This window comes from Mus musculus, chromosome 2, assembly GCF_000001635.26.
Source record: "Mus musculus strain C57BL/6J chromosome 2, GRCm38.p6 C57BL/6J".
Taxonomy (NCBI): domain Eukaryota; kingdom Metazoa; phylum Chordata; class Mammalia; order Rodentia; family Muridae; genus Mus; species Mus musculus.
In genome coordinates this window covers 87,456,352-87,470,625 of record NC_000068.7, presented here as the reverse complement: position 1 = coordinate 87,470,625, position 14,274 = coordinate 87,456,352, and the positions used below count along the sequence as shown (strand labels likewise).

The 14,274-nt window shown below is 36.7% G+C and overlaps 1 protein-coding gene across 1 annotated transcript; it reads right to left on the bottom strand.

Annotated features, from left to right (window-relative positions):
* Positions 1-12,514: 12,514 nt before the first annotated feature.
* Olfr1126 (olfactory receptor 1126) lies at positions 12,515-13,459 on the bottom strand. Its single transcript, NM_146837.2, has one exon. It carries the CDS (start codon positions 13,457-13,459, stop codon positions 12,515-12,517), a length of 945 nt encoding a protein of 314 aa, NP_667048.2.
* Positions 13,460-14,274: the final 815 nt, after the last annotated feature.

Genomic DNA, 14,274 nt, shown 5'->3' with positions numbered 1-14,274 from the left:
TGGTTTTTGAAACAGGGTTTCTCTGTGTAGCTCTGGCTGTCCTGGAACTCACTCTGTAGACCAGGCTGGCCTCGAACTCAGAAATCTACCTGCCTCTGCCTCCCAAGTGCTGGGATTAAAGGCATGCGCCACCACCGCCTGGCTTAAAATGTATTAAAAACAAGTAACATCATCAAAATTATCTGATACACCCGTCTCAGGTGTTATATTTTGCTTTTGTGAGTTATGCCTCCATTGCTGTCACCTAGTTTGTAAAAAGAATGGATTTTATTTTTTATTTTTTATTTTTTTTTGGTTTCTTCGAGACAGCGTTTCTCTGTGTAGTCCTAGCTGTCCTGGAACTCACTCTGTAGACCAGGCTGGCCTTGAACTCAGAATGGATGTTAAAATGACCTAACTTCATATTCGCTGGAAATTCTTCTGTTTTATTTTTATATTTTGAAACTGAGAATAAGAGTTATCATAATGCAAGCTACAACAAGGTAACTCTAGACAAAATAGGCCAAGGGCTTATAAACACGGGTCCTATAAATGATATTATTCAAAGTTGAAATATTATAAACACAATACATAGTGACAAATAATTGAATTAGTGATCAACTCACTTAAACTAAAACTTCATCTATCATTATTCATAAACAGGATATAGCACATGAAATATTAAAATTATGAAGTACATTTAATCATGTGGGATAAACATTAATCTTGTACGTAGGTAGCACAAGCAGTCATGTTCCCTTGGGAATGCTACAAGAGTAAGTGTTGTATAACATGCAAATATTTAAGTCTTTGTCCTGGATTTATATACAAGATAAAGAATTTCAGTACTTTAAGACATGAAAATTTTCCACTGTTTAATTTTTGTAATAACATTGAACTGAACACATATGTATTCTTATAAATTCACTTCAAAAGTTGATAAACTTCTACTTTCTTTTTTTAAGATTTATTTATTTATTTTATTTTGTGTGTATGAGTACACACTGTAGCTGTACAGATGGTTTTGAGCTTTCATCTGTTTTTTGGAAATTTAATTTAGGACCTTTGCTTGCTCAGGTCAACCCTGCTCGCTCCAGTGGGCCTGCTTGCTCAGTCCCTTCTCGCTCTGCCCCAAGGATTTATTTATTATTATAAATAAGTACACCACACTGTAGCTGTCTTCAGATGCACCAGAAGAGGGCATCAGATCTCATTACGAATGGTTGTGAGCCACCATGTGGTTGCTGGGATTTTAACACAGGACCTTTGGAAGAGCAGTCAGTGCTCTTGAGTCATCTCACCACCCTGATAAACTTTTTCTTAAAGGGTATAGTGATATATTTTAGGTCTTTCACAGTAACTCAGCCACAGTCACTAAGATTTACTCTTTTGTGATAATGATTAAAGCAATTTATTAGTCATTTTTTCTTTTACATTTATATATATATATATATATATATATATATATATATATATACATATACATATACATATATAATTTATTATATGTAAGTACACTGTAGCTGATTTCAGACACACCAGAAGAGGATGTCATATCTAATTATGGATGATTATGAGCCATCATGTGGTTGTTGGGATTTGAACTCAGGACCTTCAGAAGAGCAGTCGGTGATCTTAACTGCTGAGCCATCTCACCAGTCAGTGATATATTTTGACAATGGAATGCTTTAAAAAAATCTTCCTGTCTAGGTCCTCCATCTTCCAGTTCATACTTCTACCTGCAATCTTGAATCTGCTCTCTACTCCATGGGCCACAGTTTAGCTTGCCTCTATGGAGCCCTGTTGTTACCCTGGACAACCAGGAAAATCTGTTCTTCCTGTTTTCCTGGATGCTTGCTGCTACCCAGGAAAACCAGAGGCTTGCTGCCATTAGGGACCTCCAACTGTTCCTGCGGTCCCAGAGTCCTGCTGCCACCAGGATATAACAGGCCAGCCAATACTAGACACAACATGATGGCTAAAGGCAAAGGCCAGTGAAAGAACAGAATTAATAAAAGCCAGGACAATATGGGAGCATCAGATCTCAGGTCTCATACTGCAGCAAGACTTGAGTATCTGAAAACACATGAAGAGAAAGACAATGGCCTTAAATCTTTTCCTATGGGACTAGAGAGATGGCTCAGTGGTTTAGAACACTGACTGTTTTTCCAGAGATCCTCAATTCAATTCCCAGAAACCACATGGTGGATTACAACCATCTGTAATGGAATCTGATGGCCTCTTCTGGTGTGTCTGAAGATAGATGCAATGTACTTGTATACATAAAATAAATAAATGATTCCTTTAGAAAATTCCTATGAAGATGACAGAGGTCTTTAAAGAGAAAATAAATAAATCCCTTAAAGAAATACAGTAAAATACAATCAAACATATAGAGGTCTTTAAAGGAGAAAATGTGAATAAACATGAAGAAATACAGGAAAATACAATCAAAAAGGAGAAGGAAATGAACAAAACTGTTCAAGACCTGAATGTGGGGGAAAAAAAAAGAAATACAAAACAATACAAGCAGAGGCAAATCTGGAGATGGAAAACCTAGGAAAGAGAACAGGAACTAGAGATAACAGTATCACAAACAGAATACAAGAGTTTGAAGAGAGAATCTCAGGCATATACGATGTTATAGAAACAATCAATAGATTGGTAAAAGAAAATGTAAAACCTACAATTTTTCTAATAGAAAACATCCAGGAAATTCATGACACTATGAAAAGAACAAACATAATAATAATAGGACTAGAAGGAGACAATTTGATTCTGAGGTTAAAGGCCCAGAAAATAACTTCAACAAACTCATAGAAGAAAATTTTCCTAACCTAAAGAAATAAATGGTTATAAATGTACAGAAGGTTACAAAATACCAAATAGATTGGACCATCAGAAAAGCAAATCATCCTGTCACATAACAATCAAAATCTTCAACACACAGAAACACACCAAAACTATATTAAAAGTTGTAAGGAAAAAAGTCCAAGCAACATATAAAGATAAACCTACCAGTATTACACCTGACTTGTCAACAGAGACTCTAAAAGCCACATGAATCTGGATAGATATCTTGCAGACTCCACCACAGATGTCAGTTCACACTACTATACTCAGCAAAACTTTGATTAACTTTAGATGGCGAAACCAAGGTATTCCATGATAAAACCAACTTTAAACAATATCTTTCCAAAAACACAACTCTGAAGTAGACACTGGAAGGAAAACTCCAATCCAATGAGGCTAACTCCAATTGAGAAAACACAATAAATAAACAATTGTGCACTACTAAAATCAAAACAAGAGAATCAAACACAAACACACACACACAAACTCTCTCTCTCTCTCTCTCTCTCTCTCTCTCTCTCTCTCTCTCTCTCACACACACACATACACACCTATGCACAGACACAATAACAGCATGAACATCAAAATAACAGGAACTAACAATATTTGGTCCTTAATATCTCCCAACCTCAGTTGACTTAATAACCCATTGAAAAGACACAGGCTACCATAGTAGATATATAAATAGGGTCCATTATCTGCATAGAAGAATATACCTCAGCAACAAAGGTAGACATTACCTCATAGTAAAGAGCTAGAAATAAGTTTTCCAAGCAAACTGAACCAAGTAATAAACTGCAGTGTCCATTGTATTATCTAATAAAATATACTATCAACCAAAAGTAACCAAAAGAGATGGGAAGGGACAGTTCATACTCATCAAATGAAAAATCCACCAAGATGACATCTCAGTTTTGAACACCTATTACCCAAGTGCAAGGGCTCGCATATTTGTAAAGGAAACATTACTAAAGCTTAAATCACACATTGAACCCACACATTAGTAGCAGGAGACTTCAGCATCATTCTCTCACCAATGAATGATCAGGTGATCAAAACAGAAACTAACCAGAGAAATAAGGAAGCTATCAGAGGTTGTGAATCAAATGGACCTAACAAATATCTACAGAATATTTTATACAAACAGAAATTAATATATTTTTTTATTTAGGATTGCATGGAACCATCTCCAAATCTGACCATGTACTCTGTCATAAAGCACTCCTAAACAGATAAAAGAAGATTGAAATAACTACTCTCAACTTATCAGATCACCATGGATATAAACAACAATAACAACAGAAAAAACAGAAATCCTACAAATGCATAGAATCTAAACAACCCTCTACTAATGACCACTAGGTCAAAGAAGAAATAAAGAAATTAAAGACTTTCTAGAATTCAATGAAAACAAAGGCACAACATTCCCAAAATTATGGTACACAATGGATGGATCCTCAGGTGGGGCAGACTCTGAATGGCCTTTCCTTCGATTTTTGCGCCACACTTTGTCCCTGTATTTCCTTTAGACAGAAGCAATTCTGGGATAAAGTTTTTGAGATGGGTGAGTGCCCCATCCCTCAAACAGAACCTGTGCCTAACATCTGGATATGGTTTCTACAGGTTCTCTCTCCCCTTTGTTGGAATTTCAGCTAATGTCATCCCCATTGGGTCCTGGGAATTTCTTGCTTTCCTGGCATCTGGGATTTTCTGATGGCTACCTCAGTTACCCCTCCCCCACTGCTATATACCTCTGTTCAACTTCCTGACCCTCTGTAAATCTCCCCTGTCTCCTACACCTGATCCTGTACCCTTCCCCCCTCTTCCTCCTCTCTCTCCTCTAAGTCCCCTCCCCTTTCTCTACCACCATGATTATTTTGCTCTCCCTTCTAAGTAGGAGTGAAAAATCCACACTTTGGTCTTCCTTCTTCTTGAGATTCATATGGTCTGTGAGTTGTATCATGGGTATTCTGAGATTTTTTTTTTCTAATATCCACTAATACACCATGTGTGCTCTTTTGTGTCTGGGTTACCACACTCAAGATGATATTTTCTAGTTTCAGAGCAATAGTGATAAAATCTGCATGGTTTTGGTGCAGAGATAGGTAGGTAGATCAGTGGAATAGAATTGAAAACACAGAATTAAACCTCTATACCTATGGTCACTTGATCATTGATAAAGAAGCCAAAACCATCCAATGGGGGGGGGGAGCATTTTCATTAAATGGTGCTGGCTCAAGTGGTGGTCACCATGTAGAAAAATGCAAGTTGATCAATGCTTATCTCCTTGTACAAAGCTCAAGTCCAAGTGGATCAAAGACCTCCACATAAAACCAGATGCAGCTATTAGAAACAATGAATTTATGAAATTCACCGACAAATGAAGGGAAATAGAAAATATCATCCTGGAAGACATTTTCAAGTGCTGTTTCTTTCCACCCACAGGGAAGTGCTTTCCTGTTTATCAATTTTAGGAAACCCCAGCCCTACTCTTCAGATGTTATCTGAAAATAAAAAAAAAAAAATATTTACATTTGTTTCACTGACATCTGTTAAAGGTGACGAACTAGTCACTGTACCTTGCAAAGATGTTTCGTAATTTTTCAGAACATCCTTATAATGAGAAGTAAATATACTTCATTTTAAAATGGCTTATTTGCTGATTGCATTATAAAATTTTGTAACTTCAACCACATTACATTTCTGAAGTTATATTTTTTTAATATAGAATGCTTTCTTTTTTTTTTAATTTATTTATTATATGTGAGTTGTAGCTGTCTTCAGACACTCCAGAAGAGGGAGTCAGATCTCATTACGGATGGCTGTGAGCCACCATGTGGTTGCTGGGATTTGAACTCAGGACCTTCAGAAGAGCAGTCAGGTGCTCTTACCCACTAAGCCATCTCACCAGCCCTAGAATGCTTTCTTAATGAACCAGAAAGTACCCTGAAATACTACAGGTTTAAAAAACTCTCGATAGCAAAGCAGGAAGTCAATATTGATGGGCAGTAAGAGGTAGAGACGCAGATATAGTCTTGATTGGCTCCTCTGTGTGTCCTCACATGTGAGTTTGTGAGATTACGTATGTCTCTTCTCTGGGCTTATTATGGTTTGCAAGCCCAGCTTGACTTAAATGTAACTAAGTATTACATTGAAAAACAAAAAACTTACAACATTTACAAGTTTTTCTATTTATACGGAAATATCTAACTTGGATTTGAACACTTAAAAAAATAGTTGTAGGGGCTGGAGAGATGGCTCAGGGGTTAAGAGCACTGACTGCTCTTCCAGAGGTCCTGAGTTCAATTCCCAGCAACCACCTGATGGTCCACAACCATCTGTAATGGGATCTGATGCCTTCTTCTGATGTGTCTAAAGAAAGCTACAGTGTACTTATATGCATAAAATAGATATTTAAAAACTGTTTTTTTAAAAAGCTTAAAAATGGTCCTCTATATTTTCTAATACAGTAAATGTCTTATATTTTGTGGATTTTGAAGTTAAGCCCTGCTAAATTAATTTTCCTTTCTTAAGTCATAGAGGCGATCTCTGTTTATAATTTATTTAATAATTACTCGTTTTTCAGTTTGCATGTTTTTACTGAGGTTGTTCTATTTTCATTTTTAAGATGAATTTTGATACATGATTAAATGTTCTTAAAATATTAATTTTAGGTAGATGATTTTAACATGTAGAGGTGATTTCTCAATTTTATTGAGTGTCTCTAAGATGCCTGCTTTTATTAGTATTTTTTCTGTCTATTGAAAATCTTTAGAAATCATAATTAATACTCAAGCAAAGAAAGCTGGTAGTACATATAGAAATATAGGCTTTTTTTTTCTTTTCTTTTCTTTTTGATTTTTCAAGACAGAGTTTCTCTGTGTAGTCCTAGATGTCCTGGAAATAACTGTAGACTAGGCTGGCCTCGAACCCAGAAATCCACCTGCCTCTGCCTCCCAAGTGCTGGGATTAAAGGCATGTGCCACCACTGCCTGGCGGCATTTTTTCTTTTATTCAAGTACTTTATGCTTATTTATCGTCCTCTTCTCTGAAAGAATGATTTCCTTTCCCATTAGTTACTCTCATCTTAACTAATCCATTTATTGTGGAAGGGCACACGGGACTTAATCATTCTCTGATCCAATCTATTTGATATTCTTTAAGCTTCTTGTACATTGATAGACATGTTCTTCTTATGATTAGAAACATTTTCTTCTATGCTGTTGTTAAACATATTTTCTTGAGTTTTGAGCTTGGAATCTTCTCCTATTCCTATTACTTTTTGGTTTGGCCTCTTCATAATGTGTCAGATTTCATGGATGTTTTCAGTTAATAATTAGTTTTAGATTTAATATTTTTGGACAAATATATTAATTTCTTCTATAATTAGAAGAAATATAATTATATAGTAATTTCAATCCTTCAGACTTTTTCTTCTATCTTCTGTATACTGTTAGAGATGTTTGTAGCTATAGTTTCTGTTCATGTACCTAGATTTCACAATTTCAAAATTCCATCAGTTTGTGTTTTCTTTATTTCTCCTATTTTCATTTTCAGGTCTTGAACAGTTCCCTACATGTGATAAAGTCTTTGTTTTTTTGTTTAGTTTTGTTGATTTGTCTTTTGTTGTTCTTGGTAATCTTTAAAGGACTCACTTTTTTTATTTTTTCCAATTTTTGGGTAGATTTCTTTAAGGCAATTTTTTTTTTTTTTTTGGTTTTTCGAGACAGGGTTTCTCTTTTAGCTCTGGCTGTCCTGGAACTCACTTTGTAGACCAGGCTGGCCTCGAACTCAGAAATCTGCCTGCTTCTGCCTCCCAAGTGCTGGGATCAAAGGCGTGAGCCACCACGCCCGGCCTCTTTAAGGCAATTTTGAATTTCTTCTTTAAGGATGTCTATTGCGCGGCAGTGGTGGGGCAGTGGTGGTGCATGCCTTTAATCTCAGAACTTGGGAGGCAGAGGCATGCAGATTTCTGAGTTCAAGGTCAGCCTGGTCTACAGAATGAGTTCCAGGACAGGACAGCCAGGGAAAACCCTATCTCGAAAAACCAAAATATCTATCACTTTTATAAAGTTGACTTTTAGTATCATTTTCTTATCGTTCAGCTGCATTGAAATATTCAGGTCTTGCTGTAGTAGGATAGTTGGGCACTGGTGTTGCTGTACTGACATGGCTGTCTTGATTATGTTCTTACACTGGCAGTTAGGAATCTAAGTTTGTAACAATTATAGGTCTAGTGCAGCCTTCTGAGTTTGTATTTGTTGGATGTGTGTTTTGGTCATTGGTTTCTGTTTCCTCTTTGATCTTCTGGCCTTTGTGTCCTTGATCTAGTAGGGAGTTCCAGAGCAGGTTGGGAACTGAGCTTCTTTTTGTTGTTGTTGTTGTTGTTTTGGTTTTGGTTTTTCAAGTCAGGGTTTCTCTGTGTAGTCCTGGCTATCCTGGAACTCACTTTGTAGACCAGACTGGTCTCGAACTCAGAAATCTGCCTGCCTCTGCCTCCCAAGTGCTGGGATTAAAGGTGTGCACCACCACTACCCAGCAGAATTGAACTTCTGAGAACTATATTTCACATTGGTTCAGCATGGTGAAACAAAAGTCTATGACCCTCTGACTGTTGTGGCCTACACCAGTGTCCTGACCTGCGGGACAGTCGACAGGGACGGAAAAATCACCTGAGGAGAGAATGGGGGACAAGAGACAGAGAAGAATGGACAGCAAGTCAGGAGGTCTGATCAAGCTGACAAATTTTATTTTTCCCACACAGGTTATATACTGGTAGAAGCAGGATGTGGGCTGTGGGGTTATGGAGAGTTGCTTTGTATTTGGGGAAAGCACCTGTTCTCAAGAACAGGATGTTGGCTGGGTAAAAAATTCAGCAAGAAGAACCAAACCGAATGGGTTATTAGGCACCTGTCCACAGATTTATAGCTATTTGATCTCAGCTGACTTAAAGAGCTATATCTATTTGTACTCAGCTGGGCTAGTACTTTTCCAAAGAGGCCAAGACTTTGTGCCAGTAAGCACATGTGGTTGACAAGGCAGTTATTGTTCAAGCAAGGTTGCTCCCAACACATCAGTTTTTTGACTGTCATTCCCTGTATACAATTAGCAGGAGTCTGCCAGAATTGGAGGCAGAGATCTGGCTAAGGAGTGGGTCTTAAGGTGGAGCAGATCAGCCTTAGAATGGGTCTAGGGAGTGGGGTGACACAGCTGTCAGATATGTCACTCACTTGTGCTTCTAACTAATGGAACTGGACCTTGAACAGCAGGAATCCCCTAGAATTGGAGATCAAGCCCAGCCACAGTGCTGGTGGGAAGATGGGAGGGGTGGTGGTAACATGTGTCTTGGAGATCAAATCTAGGAAGTAGGACCTTTCGGCTAGCAGATGTCTCACTCACTTGTTCTTTAGACCGAGGTGGCCTGACTTTACACATTTTAAAAATTTAAAAGTATTATTAATATTTGTATGTCTCTGAAATGCCTGGGGCATTTACGATTTTATGGAGTTGATTTCCTCCTTGTACATTTATCTGGGTTCTAGGAACTCAGGTCACAAAGCTTGCACACTAAGTATCTTTATCTGCTAAGTCACCTTGCTAACACCTCTGGATATTTTAAAACAATGTATATGTGTATACATGTACGTTTGTGTATGGTTATGTGTACTTGATTATTACTGCAAGCAGCACAACTTTACATAGGTGATGGAACATCAGGTCCCTAGAAGACCAGTCTATCTTCTTAGACGGTAGACACTTCTTTCGACACCACCACTCTGCCATGATTGCCTTTCATAGTTTAGATGGTTGTCGTTTGAATGGTAAAAAGGTGACACAATGTATTGTAATAGGTTTTTTGTGTGTTTGTTTTTTAAATGTTTATCTATTTGTTCATTTGTTATATGTGAGGACACTGTTGCTATCTTCGGACTCACCAGAAGAGGGCAGAGGATCTCACATTACAGATGGTTGTGAGCCACCATGTGGTTGCTGGGAATTGAACTCAGGACCTCTGGAAGAGCAGTAAGTGCTCTAAGCCATCTCTCCACCATCTTGTAATAGGCTTTTTATTTAATGAGTAAAGTGTTGCATTTATCAAATTTCACGTAATTTTATATGGTTATATATTTTCTTAATATTGTGCTGTTGAGCTCTACAAATCTTTACAGTGGACTTTAGCAGTTTCATAGTTTTAGAGTCGATGCCATTGGACAACATTGTGCATTGTTATTTGTAGTTTCAGTGAGAATCATGTTGAAAGTACATGTGTCCTTGAGTGAAAATGTAGAAGTGAGCAGAGCACCATTGCCTCCTGGAAGTTATCATGCATGATCAATTTATTTATTTTTTAAATTATATATATATATATATATATATATATATATATATATATATATATATATTAGGTATTTATTTCATTTAAATTTCCAATGCTATCCCAAAAGTCCCCCACACCCTCCCACACCCACGCCCCCACCCACCCACTCCCACTTCTTGGCCCTGGCATTCCCCTGTACTGAGGCAGATAAAGTTTGCAAGACCAATGGGCCTCTCTTTCCTGTGATGGCCGACTAGGCCATCTTCTGATATATATGCAGCTAGAGACACGAGCTCTGGGGGTATTGGTTAGTTCATATTGTTGTTCCACCTATAGGGTTGCAGACCCCTTCAGCTCCTTGGGTACTTTCTCTTGTTCCTCCATTGGGGGCCCTGTGATCCATCCAATAGCTGACTGTGAGCATCCACTTCTGTGTTTGCTAGGCCCCGACATAGTCTCACAAGAGAGAGGTCTATGTGGGTCCGTTCAGCAAAATCTTGCTAGTGTGTGCAATGGTGTCAGCGTTTGGAGGCTGATTATGGGATGGATCCCAGGGTATGGCAGTCTCTAGAAGGTCCTTCCTTTGTCTCAGCTCCAAACTTTGTCTCTGTAACTCCTTCCATGGGTGTTTTGTTCCCAATTCTAAGAAAGGCAAAGTATCTACACTTTGGTTTTCGTTCTTCTTATATCTTCAGTGATGTTATAAACATTCTGGGCCTTTCAGAGGAAGGAGTGACTTCACTGTTTTCTAAAAAAATGTCAGTCCAGTATCATTACCATTCACCCTCTTAGCTCATTGCTTACTCAGTGTGTCAAACCGAAAACTGTAACTTAAATCCCAATGCCTCAGTTTCATTCCCTACTTGTAGTCACCTATTGTTAATGGCATCCATTCTATTCCCAGTTTAAGTGTTAAGATAATTATGATGCTTGGACTATCATTTATACACAAGTAAAACTATGCTGTTTAACTAGTAACTGTTTTACTCACATATTCCATAAAAAGGACTTGATGACTTTTAGGAAACTTGAAAATCTTTATAAAATGTTCCAGAGAGGCTGACTGAATAAAATTTAACGTGCTTCATCTGCTCTGTTTCAAGCTGTCATAAATTGTTCACCAATGTTCCACAAGGCAATATATTTCAGATAAAAATTAGAATTTAGCATTTAAATTCTATTGTATTTATATTAATATGTGGGTTCAAGAAGTTCCAGTCAGTGAGTCAAGGGCCAAAGTTTCCTCAGAGTACATAGACATACTATCTGGAAGATAATCATAACCAAAACCATTATTATTTTATTGTGTTTGTGTGTGTATGTGTATACATATTCTTATGTGTGCGTATATACATGTGAGACATACAATGTGTGCATGTGGAAGTGCATGTCTGAACTCTCACAGAGGCCAGAAAAGCATATCAGTTTTCCTCCTATATAGATCTCCATACTTTTTTTTTTAATGAAAGGATTCCTCATTTAATTGAAACTATACTGGCCACAAACAAGGCTATACAATGATCCTATAGCTCTTCCCCACAGGACTGAGGCAAAAGTCAAATATTTGGTCATGCTCATACTTTAATATAGGTGATACTGTCTTGCCCACTGAAACATGTATGTATATATACATGACTTTATATATATAGTACCAAATTGGAAGATTGTGCAGTGAAAGATTCTTTGAAAGGTATGTTTGTTGAAATGATGGAAAGTTAGACACAGTTGATAGAAGTTAAATGTAATAAATTTATTATCAAGACCCTTGTGCAGGTAGAAAAAAAAGCAGAATTTATCATAGTGTTATGGTTGAACACTATACTGATTGATAGTGAGTTGAATATTATTTGATATTTATTTATGTTTTGACAACTACAGAAGTTTCCAGAACTATGAAGAAGTAGATTAATATTAAAAATTGGATTAACTCAGTAGTCAGAGATTAATTCAGTAAATCATATTGATATTAAAGTACTATTGTTAATTTTATATAATGCTGAATGAGAAAATCCCAGCATATATGAGATAATTATTGATTAAAATATTAAGATAAATATCTATTTGTACATTTAAAACATAAATTTCAACAAATAGAAATCTCCTCAAAATTTTCCTACAAAAACTGTGGTTCACACTGCACTTATTTGTACTAAAATATCCTCTTTTAATTATATTTTATGGAATACAGGGAGATTAATATCCATATATTATTTCAAAGCAGAATATATTTCAAGCTATCATTCAAAATGGCACAGAAATTTTAGAAACATAAACTGATTATATTTTAATGAAATGAATAAAGCTGACCTATTTGTTCAGTAGCTGAGTAAGAAGCAATCAATCTTTTTTCCAGAGCTCCAAGCACTACTTGATATGTAACAGTTTTCTCAGTGCAGCAATCACCTCCTTATTTCTAAGACTGTATATCAGAGGATTGAACATGGGAGTCACAATGGTGTAAAACAAAGAGAGTAGTTTATCAGTTCCTGGAGAATGGGTGGACTTTGGCCTCAAGTAGGTAATAGTAGCTGATCCAAAAAACAAAAACACCACAAGCAAATGGGAAGAACATGTTGAGAAGGCTTTTGCCCGTCCTGTGGCTGTTGGCAACTTCAGAATGGTGGCAATGATTTTGGTATAAGAGGCAAGTATCAACAAGAAAGGGAATGCAACAAACAGCATAGCTACTAAGTAGACAGACAACTCGTGTATTGAAGTATCTCCACAGGCCAGCTTGAGAATGGGAGGTAAGTCACAAAAGAAGTGATCTATTTGGTTAGAATTGCAGAAATGTAGAGAAAATATCTGACAGGTTTGTCCTATCTGGACAGGGATGCCTCCAAGCCAGGAGGCTGCTGCCAGCTGAGTGCACTTTGTTGGGTTCATGACCAGAGGATAGTGCAGAGGATTGCAGATGGCCACATAGCGATCATAGGACATCACAGCCAGCAGGAAACACTCAGTAGCTCCCAGCATAAGGAAGAAACACATTTGTGTGGCACAGCTCACCACAGAAATGCTTCTGTCTTGAGTAGCAATGTTAAACAGAATCCTAGGGAGAGTGACTGATACATAACAGATTTCCAGAGAAGAAAAATTTGCCAGGAAAAAATACATGGGCTTCTGTAGTGCAGGATCAATTCTAGTTATCACAATTATGAAACTATTTCCAATCAATATGATCAAGTAAATTATGGAGAACAACCCAAACAAAATCCCTTGTAAGTTAGGAAGGTCAGAAAATCCCAGGAGGAGAAACTCTGTCACAGTGGAAGCATTGTCCTCTGCCCTGATTTCTGTGAATTTCATCTGTAGGGATGATCAAAGGAAAATGTATTTTCTTTTGAATTCTTTTTAGTATATATGAAGTATTGGTAACACTTACAAATTTTTCAGTGCCCATGACCAAACATTATATGCCCATGGAGAGCTTTTTAAACCGTTAAGTTTTTTTTTTAAACAGCATACAAAATAGTCCTATATATTTTCTAATATACTAAATGTTATGGGTTTTAGGGGTTTTGGTGATAAGCCATATTTATTTTCTTCTTGTAAGGAAAAATAGGCTATTTCTGTTTTTATTTTTTAATAATTAATTTGTTCCTCAGATTGAGGACTTCCAGTTATATTATGTTCTATTGTCATTAATTTAAGATTGATTTTAATACATGGACAAATATTCTTAAACATATTTAAAATAATTTCGTGTTGTTTATTTTAATATACAAATCTAATTTCTCATTTTATTGGGTTTATGTGTTCATGTTCTATGAAATTATTGAATAGCAGGCTGCCACATTACATTGGATGCTACTTACTATCCTGAATATTCAGTTTAGTGTAGCGTTTTGTGAAGATGGAAACCAATACTTTTGTTGTTTACATTTCATGTTCATATGACATTTAGATAAAAACTCAATATTGATTTAAAACTGTCAGATCATTTTTTTTTTAATGAAGGGAAGGAAGATCGTGTACATGTCTACTACAGGAAAACAGATTTACCACATCTCATGCTGAATATCTGTAAATATTTCCATCAGCCCAGTCAATTTTTTTGCATGCATTGCTGTGGGAATTGACATAACCACTTTGTTGACTTTCTTTTCATTGCTTTGCATTTA